Here is a 19728-nt window from a genome sequence, read left to right as displayed (position 1 = left end):
AGTACTATTGATGTGTATAATACTTATACTCGTAGATGTCTTATAATTAAACATTTAAAAATGAAACCAAGAAAACGATTCGTGCTAATGAAATCATATAATATTATCTTTAATTTTCAAATGTAATGTACTTGCGGTTCTGTAAATTAGAATTTAATATACAATTGTACACACGATATTCTATAGTTAAATACGTTATTTATTTATGAACTAACAATTTTAAAATTATAAAAGTTCAAACTTCAGTTACAAAAAAAGTACTTGAGTATAATTAAATACACTTAATTCTCTACCCAAACACTCAACTACAAATCAAACTATGTACGCTTAAATTAATATTTTAAACTAACTATTGATTAGTTTATAGTTTATCCAACAATGATTAATTATTGTATCTATAACAGTATAATTTATTCACACTGTTATACTCATACAGTCATACACATTAAGTGTGGTAAACTATAATTTAAAGATATGAAGTCAATATTGATACATTATTGATTTAGATGAAAAAAAAAAGAAGAAAAAAAATATATTCCATTTTATATTAATTATTATTCAATTATTCAATAATTACATTTTGTATAACATGATTCAATGTATAGATTTCCTATTTATAAAATAAGTATTATAATAATATTACAATATAATATATTAATGTATAATACATGTTACATTCTTCAAAAAACAATAAGTTAAACAAATTTAATTTTACTAGGTATAGATAAATGCTAATAAATCTAGTGGAACCCATATCATCCATGACTAGCAGGGCATCATACCTTTTATGTAAACGGGAAGAATTATTGGTTTTACTGTGAAAATAATGCGAAATTGAATCAGGATACATAATAATTAACATACCTTACACAATAATAAAATATAAAGATGGATATAACCGAATTTCCTACACGCCAATGCGTTGAATAATAATGGTTTAAAATTGATAATGTTTCATGAATAATAAATAGAAAAAAAAATAAACTTATATCGAAAAGATAATACTTTCTGCGAAGCAAATAATTTTAGTGTAATAGATAGGTAATACAAATAAAATAAACCTAGTAAACATCATATTTTATTGTATTTTTCTTTATTTAATATTTGTGTTTACGATATTTATGGTCGTTTAATTATTAAATTATTATTATTATTTTTAAATCTAACAATTTAAATATTTCCCAACTTGATTTTACCAACTTAATCACTGACAGTTAATATTATTCAAATTCGCCAAAGTAATCTAAACAATCTTTAATAATTAATTTTTCTTTCTTTATAATAGCTATGACACATTAATATAATATTATACAAGTTGATTATTTTAACAGCAAACATTAATTATCTCAATAAATATTGGTTTTTGTAAATATTTTTTTTCAAGATAAGTTATTACGATACTATATTATTAAAAATAAAATTTAATATAATATTTATTATCGATTAGGACATTTTTCGTTAAATGACAAAAAAAGAAATTGTAAAATAAGGTTAATTTCAAAAATATTATGCTTTCGATTTAACATTGAACGTTACTCAGATTTTTAAAATTTAAACCGTTATAAATGATTATATAATAAGCAATAAAGTGTTAATTTAAAATATAGTTAAAAGAACTAAATTAAAAATATAAAATTAATTTAATCTTAACATATCATTATAAAAATAATACTACCAATAAAAAATCATGTATTCAGAAGAATTTTTCACGAATTACTATACTTATTCTTGAACCACAAACACTTATTTACTAATTCTTCATAAATCGAACAAAATCCAGATCAATCCATGATATTTATCAAAACTTGCCCTTTGTGGGGATGATCTTACTTTCAATTGTAAAGGGTGCCCAAAATACAAATCTATTCTCAAGTGCCGTAAATCAGTCCAATCACCATATTCTGGATGTAAAACACATGGAATCTCTTTTCAACTTTCCTGCTACCCATTTCAAAGCCTCATTTTATTATCCTATAGTTCCATGATCGAGAATTCATTATCAAAATTTATTTCAGAACTTTCTACGCTAATTAATTTTCTCTTTTCCCTCCTAATAGTAACACGCTCCGGGTGCAAATATATTATCTCTTATTTCTACTTTGTGTAATTCAATTATAGTTTTAATGTAATTACTCAGAAAATACGTTTATATTTACCTATATTTTTAATTGGCTTTTAATTTATATTTATTTAAATCGTATTATTTTAAAATCATTTAATATATTCATTATTTAAAAATACACTTAAGTACCAAATTGTCAAGATTAATGGTTTTGACAAAGTCAATTGAAAAACTAATTCCAGAAATAATTAAACTTAGTAAGCCAATGTGTTAATATAAATATGATAAATGTAATGTAAACAATTATTTAATCGCCGATCAATAACCACGTAGTTGATGCCTCAAATAAATCGCATGTTACGTGAAGTTATTTCAACTAATAAAAAATAAAAATAAATAAGCAAATAGAAAAACTAGAAAACCATCATAAAATAAAAAACAATAGCATAATATTGTCTGCGAGAAATATTTTTTAAAGAATGGTATATTATGTGAGGAAAGAACGGAAAGTGAGCTATTTTAGTTACTGGTGATTTGTGCGCCACGAGCCGCAGGCAAGGACTGTATTTCGCCCTAGACTGAATATTTTGCATTCTCACGTAATTCAGACAAAATATTTTTTTTTTTTTTTTGTCACACTTGTGCCACCTACCCCACAACAACTATCGATATTATTATGATTTATGGTAATCCATAATCAACTGTTCTTGCTGTTTTCAGCATCTAGATTCGACAAACTGTTTCACATTGATAACCTCCCTGCTATCTAGTGTTTGAAATATTAGACAAAATGTATTTAATCTTATTCGGACGGTAAGTAACTTTTCCAGCGGCTATCGTCGGGCACAGAGAAAAAAAACCTTAACTGTCTGATGTACGGAAAAATGTCGTTTTCCAACACGTTAACTGGCATCAAAAATTAACTTTTAGAGCAGTCACGACAAAAAATAATATACCTATGTCCTATACACATAATTATAATGTTTTTAAATTAATAGTCTTAGTAGTCTGGTGGTTATGATACTAAAACGATAAATTATTTGTTGAAACCAATTGAATTTGAAAATGTGTTTTTAATTTGGCCGTTTCATCAAACAAAAAAATGTAACAATAAAATAATAATAAAAGTAATATTATACCGTGTGACACATATTAACAAGAAATAAATCAAATAGTAAGTTTTCATTTTAAAACTAAATTTCTACCTGAAAACTCTAAAAAATATTTTAGTTATTATTGATTTTTATTTATAAATCTTAAAAATCAATCAAACGATTAGTTTATTCTAAGTATTTTAAAATCATTAAATCACTTATAACATTAATCTTCTTTTTCGTAAATAGTTCAGTTATACTAAATGTACATTTTATTTTTTCATTCCAATACAATAATGTTCAGTGCATTTATTCCTTAGAGTTTAGTAATCTAAAACTCAAGAAAAATAAAATCAAGTTCTATTAATTTCCAATGTCTTTCCAACTTGAGAAGTCAAACTTTAAAGTATCCTTGAACTTGTTATCAACTAAAAATTTATTTAAAATAACTTTTTTGTTGTGTCGCTAATAGAGATGAAAAATTATGCTTTCGAGCAGTTCATCTTATTATTTTTTTTACTGTTTTTTTCTTATCCACGTGAATACACTATAAATTATAAATAAATATAAATAAATAAACAAAAATGGGGTTATTTACTTATTGTATAAACTCAATTAGTAGGAAGCTGAAAAATTAAAAGTTATATTAAGTTATTGGCAATTTAAAAAAGTTTAAAAACATAAACATAACCAAGTTACATTTTTCAATATTTTATTAAAATGAAATATTATACCGTTTTAAAGAAAACGATATTTCAATATTAAATTAGATGACTTGGCATAAATAATAATAAAAATTCTATAACTATAATTACGACATAACTCAGAATAAAATTAAGTTAAAATTAAGCATACAATTAATATCCCAGCAGAAATATGTAACTTTATGTGCAGTATCTTATATTTTAAAAACTTTTTTTTCGTAAATGATAAATGTAAGTAAAATGTATTAAATGTTTAAGAAATCGTTAGAATATGATTATACTAAAATAATTAGTATAGGTTGCTAACTAAATTCATACACGATAAATCGTACAAAATTTAAATCTAAATAAATATTAAAATACTGACAGGCTATTACTCGTGTAGTTATTCAGATATTTAGATACCGGCTATATCAACACTGCTACCAGAAACTACTCTCAATTATGTCAAAGATTAAAATGCATTTTTACTCCAAAACGTGATATGACTGACAAAAAACTTATATAAACGCTAAAAAACCAATAAATTCCAATCGAATTTCACAAAAAAATAAGAGAAAAATACCTATGAATATAATGATACTCTTATCACTTCGACGTTCGCGAGATACTCTTCCCGCCAAGTATAACCTAACGATCCTAACGTCTTTAGAAGTTCTTTGTTATTTTCTAGAAAATATTTTGTGAAAAGTAGTTTTTTCTTGGATATTTTTATAAAATGTGCTCAATGTTAAATCTAATATAAATTTATCTACAATAAAATTAACAAACAAACTTCATATTTTAGGACAAAAGTTTCTACGTATAATTCTGAACCAAAAACATTGAAATACTGAACAGAGATTGTTTTTAAAATACACATAATCGGTATTAATATTTAAACAATTCGCATATTAGCCTATTTGAAAACATTATTAAACAACAATCTTTGTATCGAAAAAGAAATGATTTATGATTTTTGATTCGTTGAGATAAAAAGTGAGCAGTAAAAAATCGGTATTATGTAACTACAATTTGATAATGGAGATAATATTATAAACGAAAATAAATATCCACGATCGTCAGATAAGGTTGTTTTAAAAAGGTCCTTAGCAATTTGCAGCGATATAATAACGATTACAAACCTTATGATTCAAACATCAATTAAGGTATTACTAGATTCACAAAAACATGAAAATAAAATATACATTACTTACAAGAAAGTTAATCATCAAAAGTTGTTCTTTTATTTGAATTCAAATGCATGTAAAACATTATTACAGAGTATTGTTTTAGTGGTGAACACGATTTAAAACTAAGAATCTAGGTGTACATTTTGGTATAGTATTATTATGTAAAACAATAATGGTATGTATTTCCTTGTTTACAGAATTAATTACTTTTATATGTCTTCAAAAACATAATATTAATAATAATAATAATAATAATTATAATTATATATTATTATATTCACTAAAAACAATTAAATTAAATGCAACGCCATTCCATAAACTGAAGAGAGGGAGTGCGTGTGTTTATACTTAATAAATCTTCAATAAGCGAGTTCGTGTAATATTAAACATAATAATGTATTATATAAAAGATATTTTAATAGTATGGAAAAAATATAAAATTTGGTTTATAGTAATATTTTAGATCCTGAATGTATACCTATGAATGCATTGATTTTATAATATGTTATGTGTTTTTTGATTTTTAAATTTATTTATTTTTCTGTCTGACATCACCCTTTTGAGCAATGAAAATACTTCAATCTATAATATTTCAATATATTTTTCATAGAAAATTGAAAAAGAATCAAGTAAATATCAAAAATGATATAAGTTTTTTATTTGTTCAAAAAAACATGCACCGTTGTAAAATACAAAATATTCATTATCGGGTTTAAAATACTATTAATGGTGAGTTAAATTTATTTTTCATAGATTAAAGATAAAGGTATTTATAAGGCATTTTATAAAAGAGTTGGTGAGAATGTACACCTGTTCTTGTCCTAAACAACGTCCCTGATCCAATTTATATGGTCCGATCTATTTCTTATTTTTACTATATTTCTATAATATTCATAGTTTCATTCGTACAGGTTCATTATGAAGTGATAATAAATGAGACTATTCGCGATGTGCCGATGTATCTTCCAAAAATATAGCATATACGAACAAATTAATTTTTAATTAGGAAATAATATTGCGAATTGATCAGGAAAAAAGTTTTATTACTTAAATATATAATTGTACATGGATACTTATATGTAATTTATAATTTGCTTTGGGTTATTTAATATTTTCATAATTTATTCTGTAATTATTATTTTCTTTTTGTAATATAAATCTTAACAAGCAAATTAAATTAAATTTATTATACTAAGAAGATAGTTTGATAGTACAAATTATGTTTTATGTTAATCACGTCATATACGTGTAGTGTGTACATAGAAACAACGTACAAAAATAAACCACTCGAAGTAATGCACTAACGTCGTAGCTCTAACAAATACAACAAAGCATTGTTTGTTTTGATATTGACATTGCAAGTATGTAGTATTATTTTAGTACTTACTGTAAAGTATAAAGTATTACTCTCACAAAGAAGCTTTTATTTTAAATTGATTATACTATTATTTATGTAGAATAAAGGTGAAATAATTATTGAAATTATGGATACATTTTGAAGATGATCAGTTATCATTATTCGAATGTCCTGAAAAATTGGTATAAAATAAATATAATTTCTGTTTGTAAGTAATTAATTATTTTTTCAATGTTTTTTGTTTATTCTCACCTATTTTATCACTCTATATATATATATATATTTAATAACTTTACGTGGATTTAAAATTTAAAATAGGCCCATACTAATATTTTAAGAAGCAACTTCGGTCACGATGATTATTGTATTATTTTAACTATAATGTATTTATTTAAGGACATACGGGTAGATTTAATAGTACCTAGTTTTATAGTTGGATAAAAATGAATGTTTGTATATTATGTAGGCCAACTCAATGGCAAAAATAGATCTAAATAAATTACATTTTAGTACACTATTCGATTTTTACGACTTTCGGTGCTGAACAGCTATAAAATACCATATTCGAAATAATTCAATTATACTGTGAACCTACCTTTAAATTCACATTATATACACTTATGTACACATAAATACATAATATACCTATTACACCTGAACATATACGTACACACATAGCTAGAAATTTTTACTGCTAACGATTAAACTTCACAGAAAATTGTTATTTATATTTTTTGCGTTACATCGGAAGAAAAGGTGGTAGTGAATTATAAAATGGGTTGAATGAAATCGATTAAACTCGACGAGTAAAACGCACAATCTTAAAAATTATATTTTTTTTATCAAATAATTCAAATTTTTCCTTTTAATTTACTAGTATATATATATATATATATATTATAGGTTCCTAAGTTGTTTGTTTTTTTTTTTTTTAAACACAATGGTAAACACGGGTGGATTTTGTATGTTGTACTGAAAGAAAATATCTATTGCATTTGAATGCAGTTTTATTTATATTATAACATTACTATACAATCCAATATAATATTATGCTTTAAAAACAGTAATTAATGAAAAATACGATAGATTGATATTTAAAAAATACAATGTTAAATAAATGCCATTGTCTCAGTAAAACTAAAAATTAAAATTTTAAATAATTTTTCATTAGGATAATCAAAAATCAAAGGATATATATTTTTTTTAATTTAGAATTTGTACAATCTGTGAAGTATCTTTTTATAGTAAGTACATTATTGATTATGTCTATAAAGTTCATATAAAATAAAAAGCTACATTTTAAAGTTATTGAAGACTTGTTTGAAGAATTCATCCAGTGATGGTATTTCGTTAGTAAAAATTATTATCCATTGAATGTTCTATAGTAGGTATATATAATAATATTAACTACCTGCATAATATCATTATATTATATTATGATATTTAATTACATTAATAAATTATTGATTTAAAATGATCATTTTTTTTCTTATTTATAATTTTCTATCAATAATTATAAAGAATAATTAAAATAATTTATTTATACTAGTTCCACGATGAATCAAAATATTGGACTTCGTATTGGATTTAAGTATGTAACTATTTTTATATTATAAATTATTAAAAGTATACACGTACGGCAAATATTGTACTACCGATGTTGTAAGACTTGCACCGTGCGCGCGTAATAGAATTTAAAATTGAGTGGTGAAAAATAATAATTACTCATACGACTTCGGTAACTAACTAACTTTGTCAACAAAGTTTACGGCGTTTTAATATTATGCGGTAAAAAAGAGCAACTGATACTATCGTATACCTGTACTTAGTGTACCTATATTATATATCGATCGCAGATACGAATAATTTTAATTTATTGATCATCAGGGCCCTCACAAACTTACACGCCTAACCTACTAATACGTCGAAACGTGACAACTATATGCAACAACTTCAAGCACTATTAAACGCGAGTGAAGAATATATATGATTAATAAATAATATATATATACAATGCAAATCGTTTATGAAGACTCTGGTTGTAGTGACTAACATGGATTAGTAATCTATAATTGAAAGCCCCGGAGAAGCTTCTATTTTACAGTATGTAAGACTGGTATGACAGTATGTACCGTATGATATTGGATATTATGGCATTCTTATAATTATCATACACGTGTAATCACGGCATTTTATTATTAGGTTAGGTTGAGATACTAATTTAGTAACTTAAAAAATATATTACTGATAAAGACAACGTAAAGCGTAAAACGTAGAACGCAAAATAATAATTTAAAAATATTAAAAATATACAGGCAATTTTTTTTTTTTTTCTAAGCGTTTGTTGTTCAAATATTAAAAAAACTCATCAAATTCATAAAAATGTAATGTAACATTTTGAATGTATATATATATAAATACATAAAAAAATGTATGTGATATTGTATTTTACCTACATTGAAATAAATTGTATTCTTTTCACTCTGTTATGAAACGAAAATAATATGATAAAACCATTTATATATATATATATATATGTATATGTGCGTGTACTTGTAATTTATTTATTTTTTATAAAAAATGCATTTTTTTATCATAGGTATAAATTTTTGCTAAAGACATTTTAACGTCAAGCCATCCGATGACAAGCCCATTACTGAAGCAGAAATGTTTAAAGCAAGTTGAGGAGTACTTACACATTTCGCGAACCCTATCACTAGTTGTCATTATCTCTCGTATGGTCGTGTGGTATTTGAATACACAAATCGAATTCCTTATCAAAAATCGTTTACTTTGATGCGTGTGCATTACTGTAGCATAAAATCAGTCTGACGTTAAACGATATTAATTAATGGCAAGTCGAACCACATGCAGAAATTTAATGCAAATAAATACGTAATAGTTACAGTAATAATTATTACTGTAATTATTATTGTCGTTTGTGTTTCTAAGTATATAATATAAAAATAGCGAAGTATATTAAGCTTCTAAAACCAAAAAGAGTTTTCTGCTGTTTCAACACTTAAAATAATTTAAACTATTTTTTAAAAACTTTTTTATGACTTAATTTGTGAATATCTACGTATTTGAGATTATAGATAAAGTTATTTTATCTTCTCATTGGCATCAGTTTGATATATTTATTGTTTATCCATTGAATTAGAGCTGAGAGATTTGATATAAATTAAAGTTTATAATGAATAAATACACATATACATATATAATGTAATATATATACATAATTTAATATATTAGTTACCTTCTTAATAACACACGATAAAAATAATAAATTAGTTTAAACAATTTAATATACATGGTGATTAACCAATCATGCTCATCCGCGTGTTTCCCTTTTATAATCAAATAATTTACATTCTGAATTTAAAGGTACTTAAAAATGATATTTAAAAATTTATTAGACTACTACTAGGAGTGTTTTATAGTGATACAAACTTTTAGTTTTCAAATAAATACCCTCCTCACAATATTTTTTATCCTTTTTTACTTATTTAGTGAATTAAAGGTTTTTAATTTTTTTCATTAGTTCCACAATTATTCAAATATTTATTTTAAAGATAATAGTCTTTACATTTTACATATACTACAATATAAAACAGATGTAGTATTAGGAAAATTGATAATATGGCTTTTACCTAAGTATATTTGAAATTATTGAAGAAAAAGGGGGTTAATATAATAATATACTTGGTGAATCACTCTGTATATTAAAATGAATGATGTTAAGACCTAACAGTGTATAAAAATACGGTAGTAAATATGATTTATTACTGAAAAAAAAACTTTCCATTTCGCTTTTACTTAACTAACGTTAAATTAAGTTTATAATTTTATTTGTGAAATAACTTTTATATAAAACTTCATTATCAGTTTATTCGAATTTTTCTGGTTAACTTATTTTTTACAACTTACTGTTGTTGAAAATAACTGTTGTTCGCATTATTTTTAAATATTTAATTTACCAACTGAAGTCTTAATCTAAAAAACACATATTCGAGATAACTAGGTACTTTTACCTCGAAATTCTGACCATTTAACTAATATGTATCGATTATCTTATTTTAAATATATATTATTATAAATAATAAATATAATGTTTAACGTTGACAAAATGAAAACTTTAAGATTTCTTGTAAAAAATAATAATTATATCGTTGAGCATTTTTTATGTATAATAAACTATTAAATGGATTAAAATACAATTTATATTATATTCTATCCACATTTTAAATTATTGCATGTGTTTTAAAACGGTTCGTTATTTTAAAGAACTCGATAGACGATAATATTAATCATAACTCGTTGCGGCCGTTACTAAAAATAATAGATATTATTATTTATTATAATACATTTCAGTCGTGAAAATAATAACGTGTAACTTTTTTACTTATATCATAATCTTTTCGTCGATTATTATAATAACATCGATAAGAAGACGGAATATCTGCGAATAATAATTTCCAATACAGTTGAACCATGGCAATAAAAACATAGTTATTGGGTCTGGAGCTCTGGAATATACTTTATAATGATTAAAATTAATACATAATAATATTATATTCTCGAAGGTCATCCATATAATAATATGTCATTATGGTATTTTGTGGTGAATGTCCATACGATATCTATAATACACATATTAGTGCATTAAATATATATTAATATATAGGTAGAAACTTTATTATCACGATACACGTGTAAGTTATGGTAACGCAGTGATATTTTCACTACGGGACGTATTTACATATTATTATATCCAGAAAGGGATAAACTAGCTGTTATTAACTGTCTTAGTAGTATATTATAGACGACCATTGTGGTGTGCCTATAAACAATACTAATATATAATATTATGTACCCACTTAGACTTTCGCTTACCTCCATTTTATTCTTTAATAATGCTTTTAAATTCGAAATTTGGAATTTTTGAATTTTCAACTATACTCAAAGACTGTATTATTTTCATGTATATATATATATATATATATTTTTTAATGACATTAAAGCAGCGTTTGTAGTGGAAATTGGAATTTTATAAACCATTTAGTTGTTATAATTATAACAACTAAATGATGATTTAAAAAATATAGTTATCAGAGTATTGATTTATTAGTAATCATCGTTCTTCAATAATATTTGTAATGATTGTCAAAGCATAATTCGACTAAAATTTAAATTTAAATTTTAGCGATTTTGATGTTTTATTTTAAATAGTATTTTTTTTTTAAATTTATTATTAATTTATAACGAAGCGAAATAAGTTCATTTCGGTAGGTAGTTATAATGCACAGCAAATATTGACAATAGCCGAAATAGTTTGTTACTCGTATTATGGAAGACGAATTAAGAACTGTATAATGATTTCAAGCTAAACTTCGACAGAGTCAAAACAATACGTGTTTATTGTAAACATAAATTTATAAATATTAATATATTCATTAAACGAATTAACATGTTAAATGAATACTATTTGGTTCTTTATTCGAGAGAATATATACCAAATTGCGTTGTATTAAATACAAATATTTAAATTTTCCAAAATTATAATATAAATTTTTGTTAACAATACATTTATTTGATGTGTCGACTAAATGTTCAAACTAAGTATACTTAAAATGATATTGCTTTCAACGGAGCTCAATCGATACAATTCCTTTCATTCTTCCTACGAACCTTGGTTATGAATGGCGTTAGACACTGTTGCCTGTTTCTAGTATAAGATAATGATCCGTCGTCTGTCCGAGGTAGTTTGTTATTACCTCGTCGGATAAAAGCGGATATTACGGTACGACGTCCTGGCCGTTCTGCGCTTATCTACGTCAGTAACTCCACCGTCCGTACGTTTTTACTAATTATAGCTAATGAGTGTGTAGTACTAAAATCTCGAAAGACGATCGGACGCAATGTTATTGCGTCCGGTGAAAAGAAACGGGACAACATAATATATTATTCACGTGCACAAAAAGCGTAATGACAAATCGACCGGTTGGCAAACGGCGCTCGTACAGCACAGGTAGACGAAATTATCGTCACAACGTATATAGAACGGCTTAAAAGTATACGCCATACGATATATTGCATATCGTAATAATAACGTTATAGTCTTCGACAGAGTTTCGGGAGCCAGCTGGTTTTCGGACCGTATATTTGGGGGGGGGGAGGGCAGGGCGGTGGCGTATGTCGCCCGCCACGCATTATATCATTAAATTGTATCGTAATATCATAATTTTGCCGCGGCGAACGGACGCGTGGGCGGAGCGGACCGTCGGACGTGTGCTCGCGGTGCGAATTTTGGGAGGAGGTGGTCGGGAGGTCCTGTGGGTGGTCGTGTGGGGGATTAATAGTTTCGAAGCTTCTTCACGGCGGCAGTCACATACACCGCCGCCGCCGCCGCCGCCGAGCAGTTCGCGCGTGAATAATGACAATTCGAAAATTCCTCGAGATCGGGACAAAACCACGATCCGATCCGCGGCAAGCAAGCAGACGCGGACGGGGGACGGACGACGACGACGACGACGACGCGAGTGGGGTCCAGTCGCGTGTGTCGGGTCGGGGTGCGACGTGCGAGAAGAAGACGCGCAAAGAGGTCTCCGGTCCGGAGGTGTGTGCGTGCACGCGTCCTATACAATCGCTATTCTCGAGGAGGGCGTTACGCCGGCCGTATAGGGATGATGGTGGTGGTGGCGGCGCGAAAGGGGTTTTGACGTGAACTTTTGCCGCGCGTCACGCCACCGCCACCGCCGCCGTCGCCGCGGTCCGGGTTTTCTTGTCGCTCCGTTTGGTCGGCGTAACAATAAACTTTTGCCGCCCGTGCAAAGGGTCAGCGGCGGCGGTGCTCTGCGACCCCCGAGTAACTGATAAATTATTATTATTATTATTATTATTGTCATCGTCGACAATACGGCGGAATATTTCGGCGAATCGTTTCGGCCCTTCGCAGCCACACACCGTCGTAAAATTCAACACGCGACGCGCCACCGTTTACGCGCGCGCGCGCGCACACACACATATTATACATTATAATATTATATTATACAGACGTATTGTATGTATGTGGTGTATCGTGTGTGTGTATATATATATATGTGTGTGTGTGTGTGTGTGTGTGTGTGTGTACTTTGTGCGAGGTCTATTCTTCGTCGGCCGTAGTTTAACCCGCCACGCTTTTGTTGTCACGTCAACAGACGACCCGGACCGGCGGCGTGTAAAGGGGTGGTAAACGACAAACGCCGAGAAAGCGGTTAAATGAAAACGAATTAAAAAAAAAAAAAAAAACGAAACGAAACGAAACGAAATTAAATGACGAGAACCCGTTGCGTTCGCCATTCAATTATTCATATCGGGTCCCGCCGATTCGCGAACAATAATAAATGTATATTGCGTGTAATTTGTCAACATCGTTCGGGACCACTGACTCGGTCGGAAAAACGTTGGGTGCCGAGACAATAAGTCGTGGGTGTCCGCCGCGATAATTGATTTCCCGGCAGCGCGCGGGGAGGCGCGTGTGCCCGCGATTTCACCTATTCTCCGGCGCGTCCGCAGTGCGTACCGTACGCGATGCCGATGGGTTCTATCGCGCAAGAGTACGGCCTCCGAGGGCAGTGCCGTACCTGTGAATTTATGTACGGACGATAATAATAATTATTTGTGTAAAAACACTTCGGCCCGAGGGCCGCGGCGGAAAATCGTAAATCATCTCACTCAAACTTTTGCTCCGAGAAATTAGTTTGAAAACCAATGGTCCGTGTTATTGTTATTTATACTGAATATAATGTTTTTCACTACTTCTGCAGTGCGTTTCGTGCGATGTGAAAAGTTTTTATTTTTTTCTAATAATTTAGAGCGACGTTTTTCCGAATGCCTACATGAGCGGAAATAAACACGACTCTGTTTGCGGAAACCTTTTCGTATTATAAAATAATATTATTGTTTAGTCTTTCTCGTACATATCATAACATTGTTCCCTTAAAAATTTGTACGAGCATGAGTGAACATCGTTACTTTGTAATTCACTTAACGTCATTTACTCACTCGTGTGATGTTGAAAATAATTATACTTCATATTGTACACACGTGAATTAAGAAAATAAAATAATAATTATAATAAAAAGTACCCAAATCGATTTTATCATATTTTATAAATATTATAAAGAATATGTAGAAATTAACTACGTGTCATTATGACTTGCACTGACATAATGACGTACACACCAAGGAAGAGAATGTTTATATCAATATAATATAATAATTAATGTTTCTCACCAAAAACTATATTTTGTTTGATTTCTTGTTAATAAACTAAATCCACGATCACTTACCTAAAACAAAAAATGAATGATAAAAATATTATAATGTTTTAAATTTCAAAACAAATACATAAAATAAATTGCGAAGTAAATTATAATTCTTTGAGATGTTTTGTACATAAAAGCAATACATTATAATATCTGAAATATTCAAAACAACTAATCTATTACACGCTTGTGTTTTGGTGATAATATTTCAAACATTTTTGACATTTGAATAATATATCTCACGGGGTTTTAATAATTCATTATTATTTATTCTAGAATTTTTATGCATATTTTACATGATAACCCGTATGTATAATGTATATTATATCATATTTATCTATTATTTCATATCAATTTTTGTTTTCTTACATTTTGGGTTTTCTTTATGTAAATTTATAATATATTTATATTCGTTAAATACATAAGAAGACATGCATATTTTCATGTTAGGTATTTGAATTTTGAATTTAGTGCATAGCACACTCGTAATTATATGCACATGATAATATATAATATAAATTACACACTTTTCAGAACCTATAAATATATAAAACACAATTTAAAGTAAATCCTACATGGTTACACTATACTGTATTAGAAAGAAATCTAGAAAAATGAAAATACGTAGGTATAATTGGTAGATAATCAACGTGTATTTTCTGCTCATATTATTTTAATCGCATTAAACTAATATTATTAAATGTTAATGATGGGACGAGTGATTGTTTTTAACTTGTGTAAAATAAAACAATTGTGTGGTTTAAAAACTTTAAACGATGTATAATGTCATTACATACTTTTAAGTTATACAAATTATTACTATTATTATTTCAGCTGGATTTTAAGATAATGTTAAATAATCGAAGGTTGCAATTTAATTTGATGTGTTCCTCGACAATCGAACTATATAGCACCACTGAACATTAAACATATATTTTTATGGTAAAAGTTTGGTATAAAAGTGAACATAATACAATTGCATATTAATGACCCTTGTAGGCGCAGTCTTTTTTATTACAACTACCTATTTCAAATGTTTTACTTACGCAATATAAATGATACGGTTCAAACATTTATAGACGTGTAATAAACCCCTAAATATATGACAAGGCTAATAGCTGGTACTGATTATCAAGTTGAAACAATATAAATATAATTCTGAAAATGTGGAAAAATCATACCCAGCACGGTTCTTTGAATGTAAAATCATTATTTATTTTAATTACTGGTTACAATTTTCATTTATTCGATTTAGGTACTGACAGTATTATATTATGTAATACATTTACACATGCACTGATATTGTTACATGTTTAATATTGGAACTTTATTCCGTAAATAAATTATTATTATATTATAATACAATACTAAGATTTGTTTTCGAAAAATTGTCATTATTAATAACTTGTATTTATCCAAAAGTAATGTTAACTCTAAAGATCTAGCATATAAGACGTTTCTAAAAAGTTTAAAAATTACTTCGATGTTCCACGATAACTTAACTAATTCTCAAAATTAAATTTTTATAATTAACGAATCTATTATACACATAGTGTATAATGATAGCCAAAGCAATCACTCTCTACACTGCTAGGTGACATGGAATTAGTATCCATCAGTTTTTAGATCGTCATTACATGCTCGAGTAGAGTTCAATGGGGTTTCGGAAACCTAACTATTGGGTAGTCCACTACAAACTAAACTGGTCAACGTCTCTTTACAAAGATGAGTTTCAAACGAACTACGATGAAAGTAAGTATATATATTAAGGATGGTTTACTTTGAGTATTTAAAGTTAAAATAATTTGTTTAAAATAGACTGTTTCAAAATATTGTATTTAGGTAATGTTTACTCATAATCAATATAATATTTTGTTAGTATATCAGTCTATAAATATGAACAGAAATATACCATTAATTTGCATTAAAAATATAGTTATATTAAGTACCTATTTAGTTACAACGTCTTAATTAATCAAGACGTAAAAAATAAATATTTATAAACCACCTAATTGGAATTATTTGTGATAATTTGTGTCTACATCGTTAAGTTTATTATTGATGTTTAAAAAGTTATATATTGATAATATCAATAAATTATGTTATATTTTGGTGAAATTAAATTAAAATATTGTGTCTATTTATTATTTATTGCAAATGTATGCAACGTTGAATACATATTTGAAAATTCTATAATTCAATTTGATTAGTCTTCAAGTGAATTATTAAGTTGTCAACAAACTTATTGATGCTAACCACGGGTTTTTATCTTTCAAACAAATATTACGAAAACTCTTTTAGCTAGGTATAATAAAGGTGTACAAAATATATTGAATAGCATGTCTTTATAGAATATGCGAAATCTTATTAAACACTGCGGGATTCCTATAAACGAATACCTAACGTATATTCTGCAGATGTAATTAGTAAATCCAATAGAATAATATAGATCTAGGAACTTTATAGGATTGCTAAAATATTTTTTCTAAAAAAAAAAAAAAAAAATCGCTTCGTCGTAACAAGGAACTTACATTTTTTAATTGATACTTACGTATAAATTTCTATTAACGACAACATTGTATTTTATTCAGTGTAATATAACGTTTTAAAATACCTAACGTTGATGTTAAAGATGTACAATTTAATAACTAATAGTTAATAAAAAAAAATATGTTTAATGGTTCATATGGTGTACGTCAGGAGTCACCAATTAATGTTTTTGAATGGCCACATTAGAAATCTCGACATATTTTCGCGGACAATCAAAATTCTAAGTACATATTTACATTATTTAAAAACCAATAATATTTAACAAAAATAATAATTTACAATCATAACACGTATCATTTTGTCGTAATATGCGTTGTTTATTCTTTGTCTGTGGGCCGAATAAAATGTGTTTGCAGGCCGCCATTTGGTTTTGGTAATCTATGGTGTAGGTATTCACAATCATAATCGCGCGCCATTTCTAAGTTCGATTAGAGTGTATATAGTTAATTTTTATGGAATAAAAACCAGACTTTTCGTCGTATCGGATCATCGCAAGTCCGTATTACTACAAAGATTACACCGAAAATATTTAACTTAATAAATTAATAATATGGCATAGTGATCTTATTTTTATCACTAACATTTTAAAGTTGTATAACATGGACTCGGTACGTACCTGTGGTAAAATGTATGATTTCAAAGAGTTATACGATATTTGTAAACAATTATTATTATTATGTTAAACATATAATTCCAATAAGATAAACTACAAACGTTATAAAATTGAGCTATTGACAATCGTTCTGTTTATTTAGCATTATGCATAGATGATTAATAAAATATTGATATGAATAATGACAAATAAATATTAGTCAGTTATGCTGTATAATGTAATACACAAATTGTAATATTTTTCATACATAATTTGCCCTTTCTCTGCGTGCTAATTCAGAAGTAACCACTATTAAGAGTAAAAATAGAATAGATCAGACAAATAATATCAAATAATACACCAACGGATACTGCGCATTTACAAAAAGTTTACTACTATAATAAGACAATTATTTTCTGTGAACTTCCAAAAGTCCAAAGTGTTGAATTAAATATATATTTATTTTCATAAATAAGATTGATAATTCGCTAAAAGTAACTAAAACATATTTCGTATTGTTTTTAATAACTGGACAAAATTGTTTCGAAATATAATTTTGAATATTTATTCTATTATTCAAATACATTTTATTGACTGCGAGTGAATCAGACTTTTAATTTGTAAACTTCAACAAAACGACATGTAAACTGTGGTGACTAGTGATACGTTTAACGCAAATAGTTAAGTGTTTAGTGTCAAAATTAACCACTTGTTAAACATTAACATAGTAAATTATTTTATAATTCAACAATATGATTTCATATTGAAATAATAACAGTTAAAAACTCTGATAAAATGAAAAGTAATTTTGAATGATGTCAATTAATAATAATAATAATTATTATAAATGTTTTTATCGTAAAATTACAATACTGGATTGAAATGAATAATATTACGATAAATTATTATATTAAAAATTGAATAATACAGCATATTATGTTCTGATTATATATATATAAGTTTAAATGCATATATTCATCTGTTGATAATTGTTATTAAACAGTCATATGTTCTTCAAATATGTGATATGAATAAGTTAAATGGTACGGCCAATATGCTATGATTTACATACCACCGTGTTTTACAAAATCAGCAAAAGCTGTTCAGATATTTATTATACTCGTACTACTACATACGTAATACAAAGTTAAACGTCCATTAAAAAAAAAAAAGTTCAATAACACTCGGAAGTCATTCTCAAACAATTCAGTTTTTTATTTTATTTTGGCAGTTTAAAGTTTAAATAAAATTTATATTGAGTGCACTGTACAGTACAATAATATTTTAAATCAACTATTGTTAGACTATGGTCTACGACTTAATAATGGTATCGTGTGATTAAAAATATTATATTGCTCGTCCGACATGGCAATTATTTGCAATGCCATACTACCTGACATTATTTACTGTGTTTTATTTTAATCCGCCGAACAAAACATTATCCATTTACGATAACGAGAACAAAAAAAAAATAAATAGTTTGCCGACGTAATCCGAAAGTCTGTCTGTGACAGATACTGTGGAAATAAAACGCAATAAAATAGTACAAACCGATTGTCTTACTCCAAAAGACCATTTTTGTTCAAGAGAATCTCACATCGGTGTAATCCCAGTTGTAAATTTGTCATTTCGTTTCAAGACTCCTGGGAACGAACGAGTATCTAGTTTTTAATCAAATCTGCAACCGGCAAAGAAACTTTCCGTGTACCAACAGGATCAAGGACCCGGAACGCATTATTTCCTTTACTACTCGCACAAACACGGACACGATCGTTTAAACCAATAGTTCATTAACTTTTTCTATCGCCGCAGTGGTTAAAATTAAAATTACGTTCATAACGAAAATTCCCAATAATTATTCGCGGCACTGCTGCTGCAGGTCGTC

The 19728-nt window shown here is 27.4% G+C and overlaps 1 protein-coding gene across 1 annotated transcript in view; it reads right to left on the bottom strand.

Annotated features, from left to right (window-relative positions):
* LOC113561131 (protein amalgam-like) overlaps window positions 1-19462 on the bottom strand; it is a 244807-nt gene extending 225345 nt beyond the window's left edge. The window contains exon 1 of the mRNA XM_026967363.1: window positions 19395-19462. Within this exon, the coding sequence (XP_026823164.1) occupies window positions 19395-19419 (25 nt within the window). The 5' untranslated portion in view covers window positions 19420-19462. The remainder of the gene's footprint in view (window positions 1-19394) is intronic.
* Window positions 19463-19728: the final 266 nt, after the last annotated feature.

Source organism: Rhopalosiphum maidis, chromosome 4 (genome assembly GCF_003676215.2).
Source record: "Rhopalosiphum maidis isolate BTI-1 chromosome 4, ASM367621v3, whole genome shotgun sequence".
Taxonomy (NCBI): Eukaryota; Metazoa; Arthropoda; class Insecta; order Hemiptera; family Aphididae; genus Rhopalosiphum; species Rhopalosiphum maidis.
This window is presented reverse-complemented; position numbering and strand designations above follow the sequence as displayed.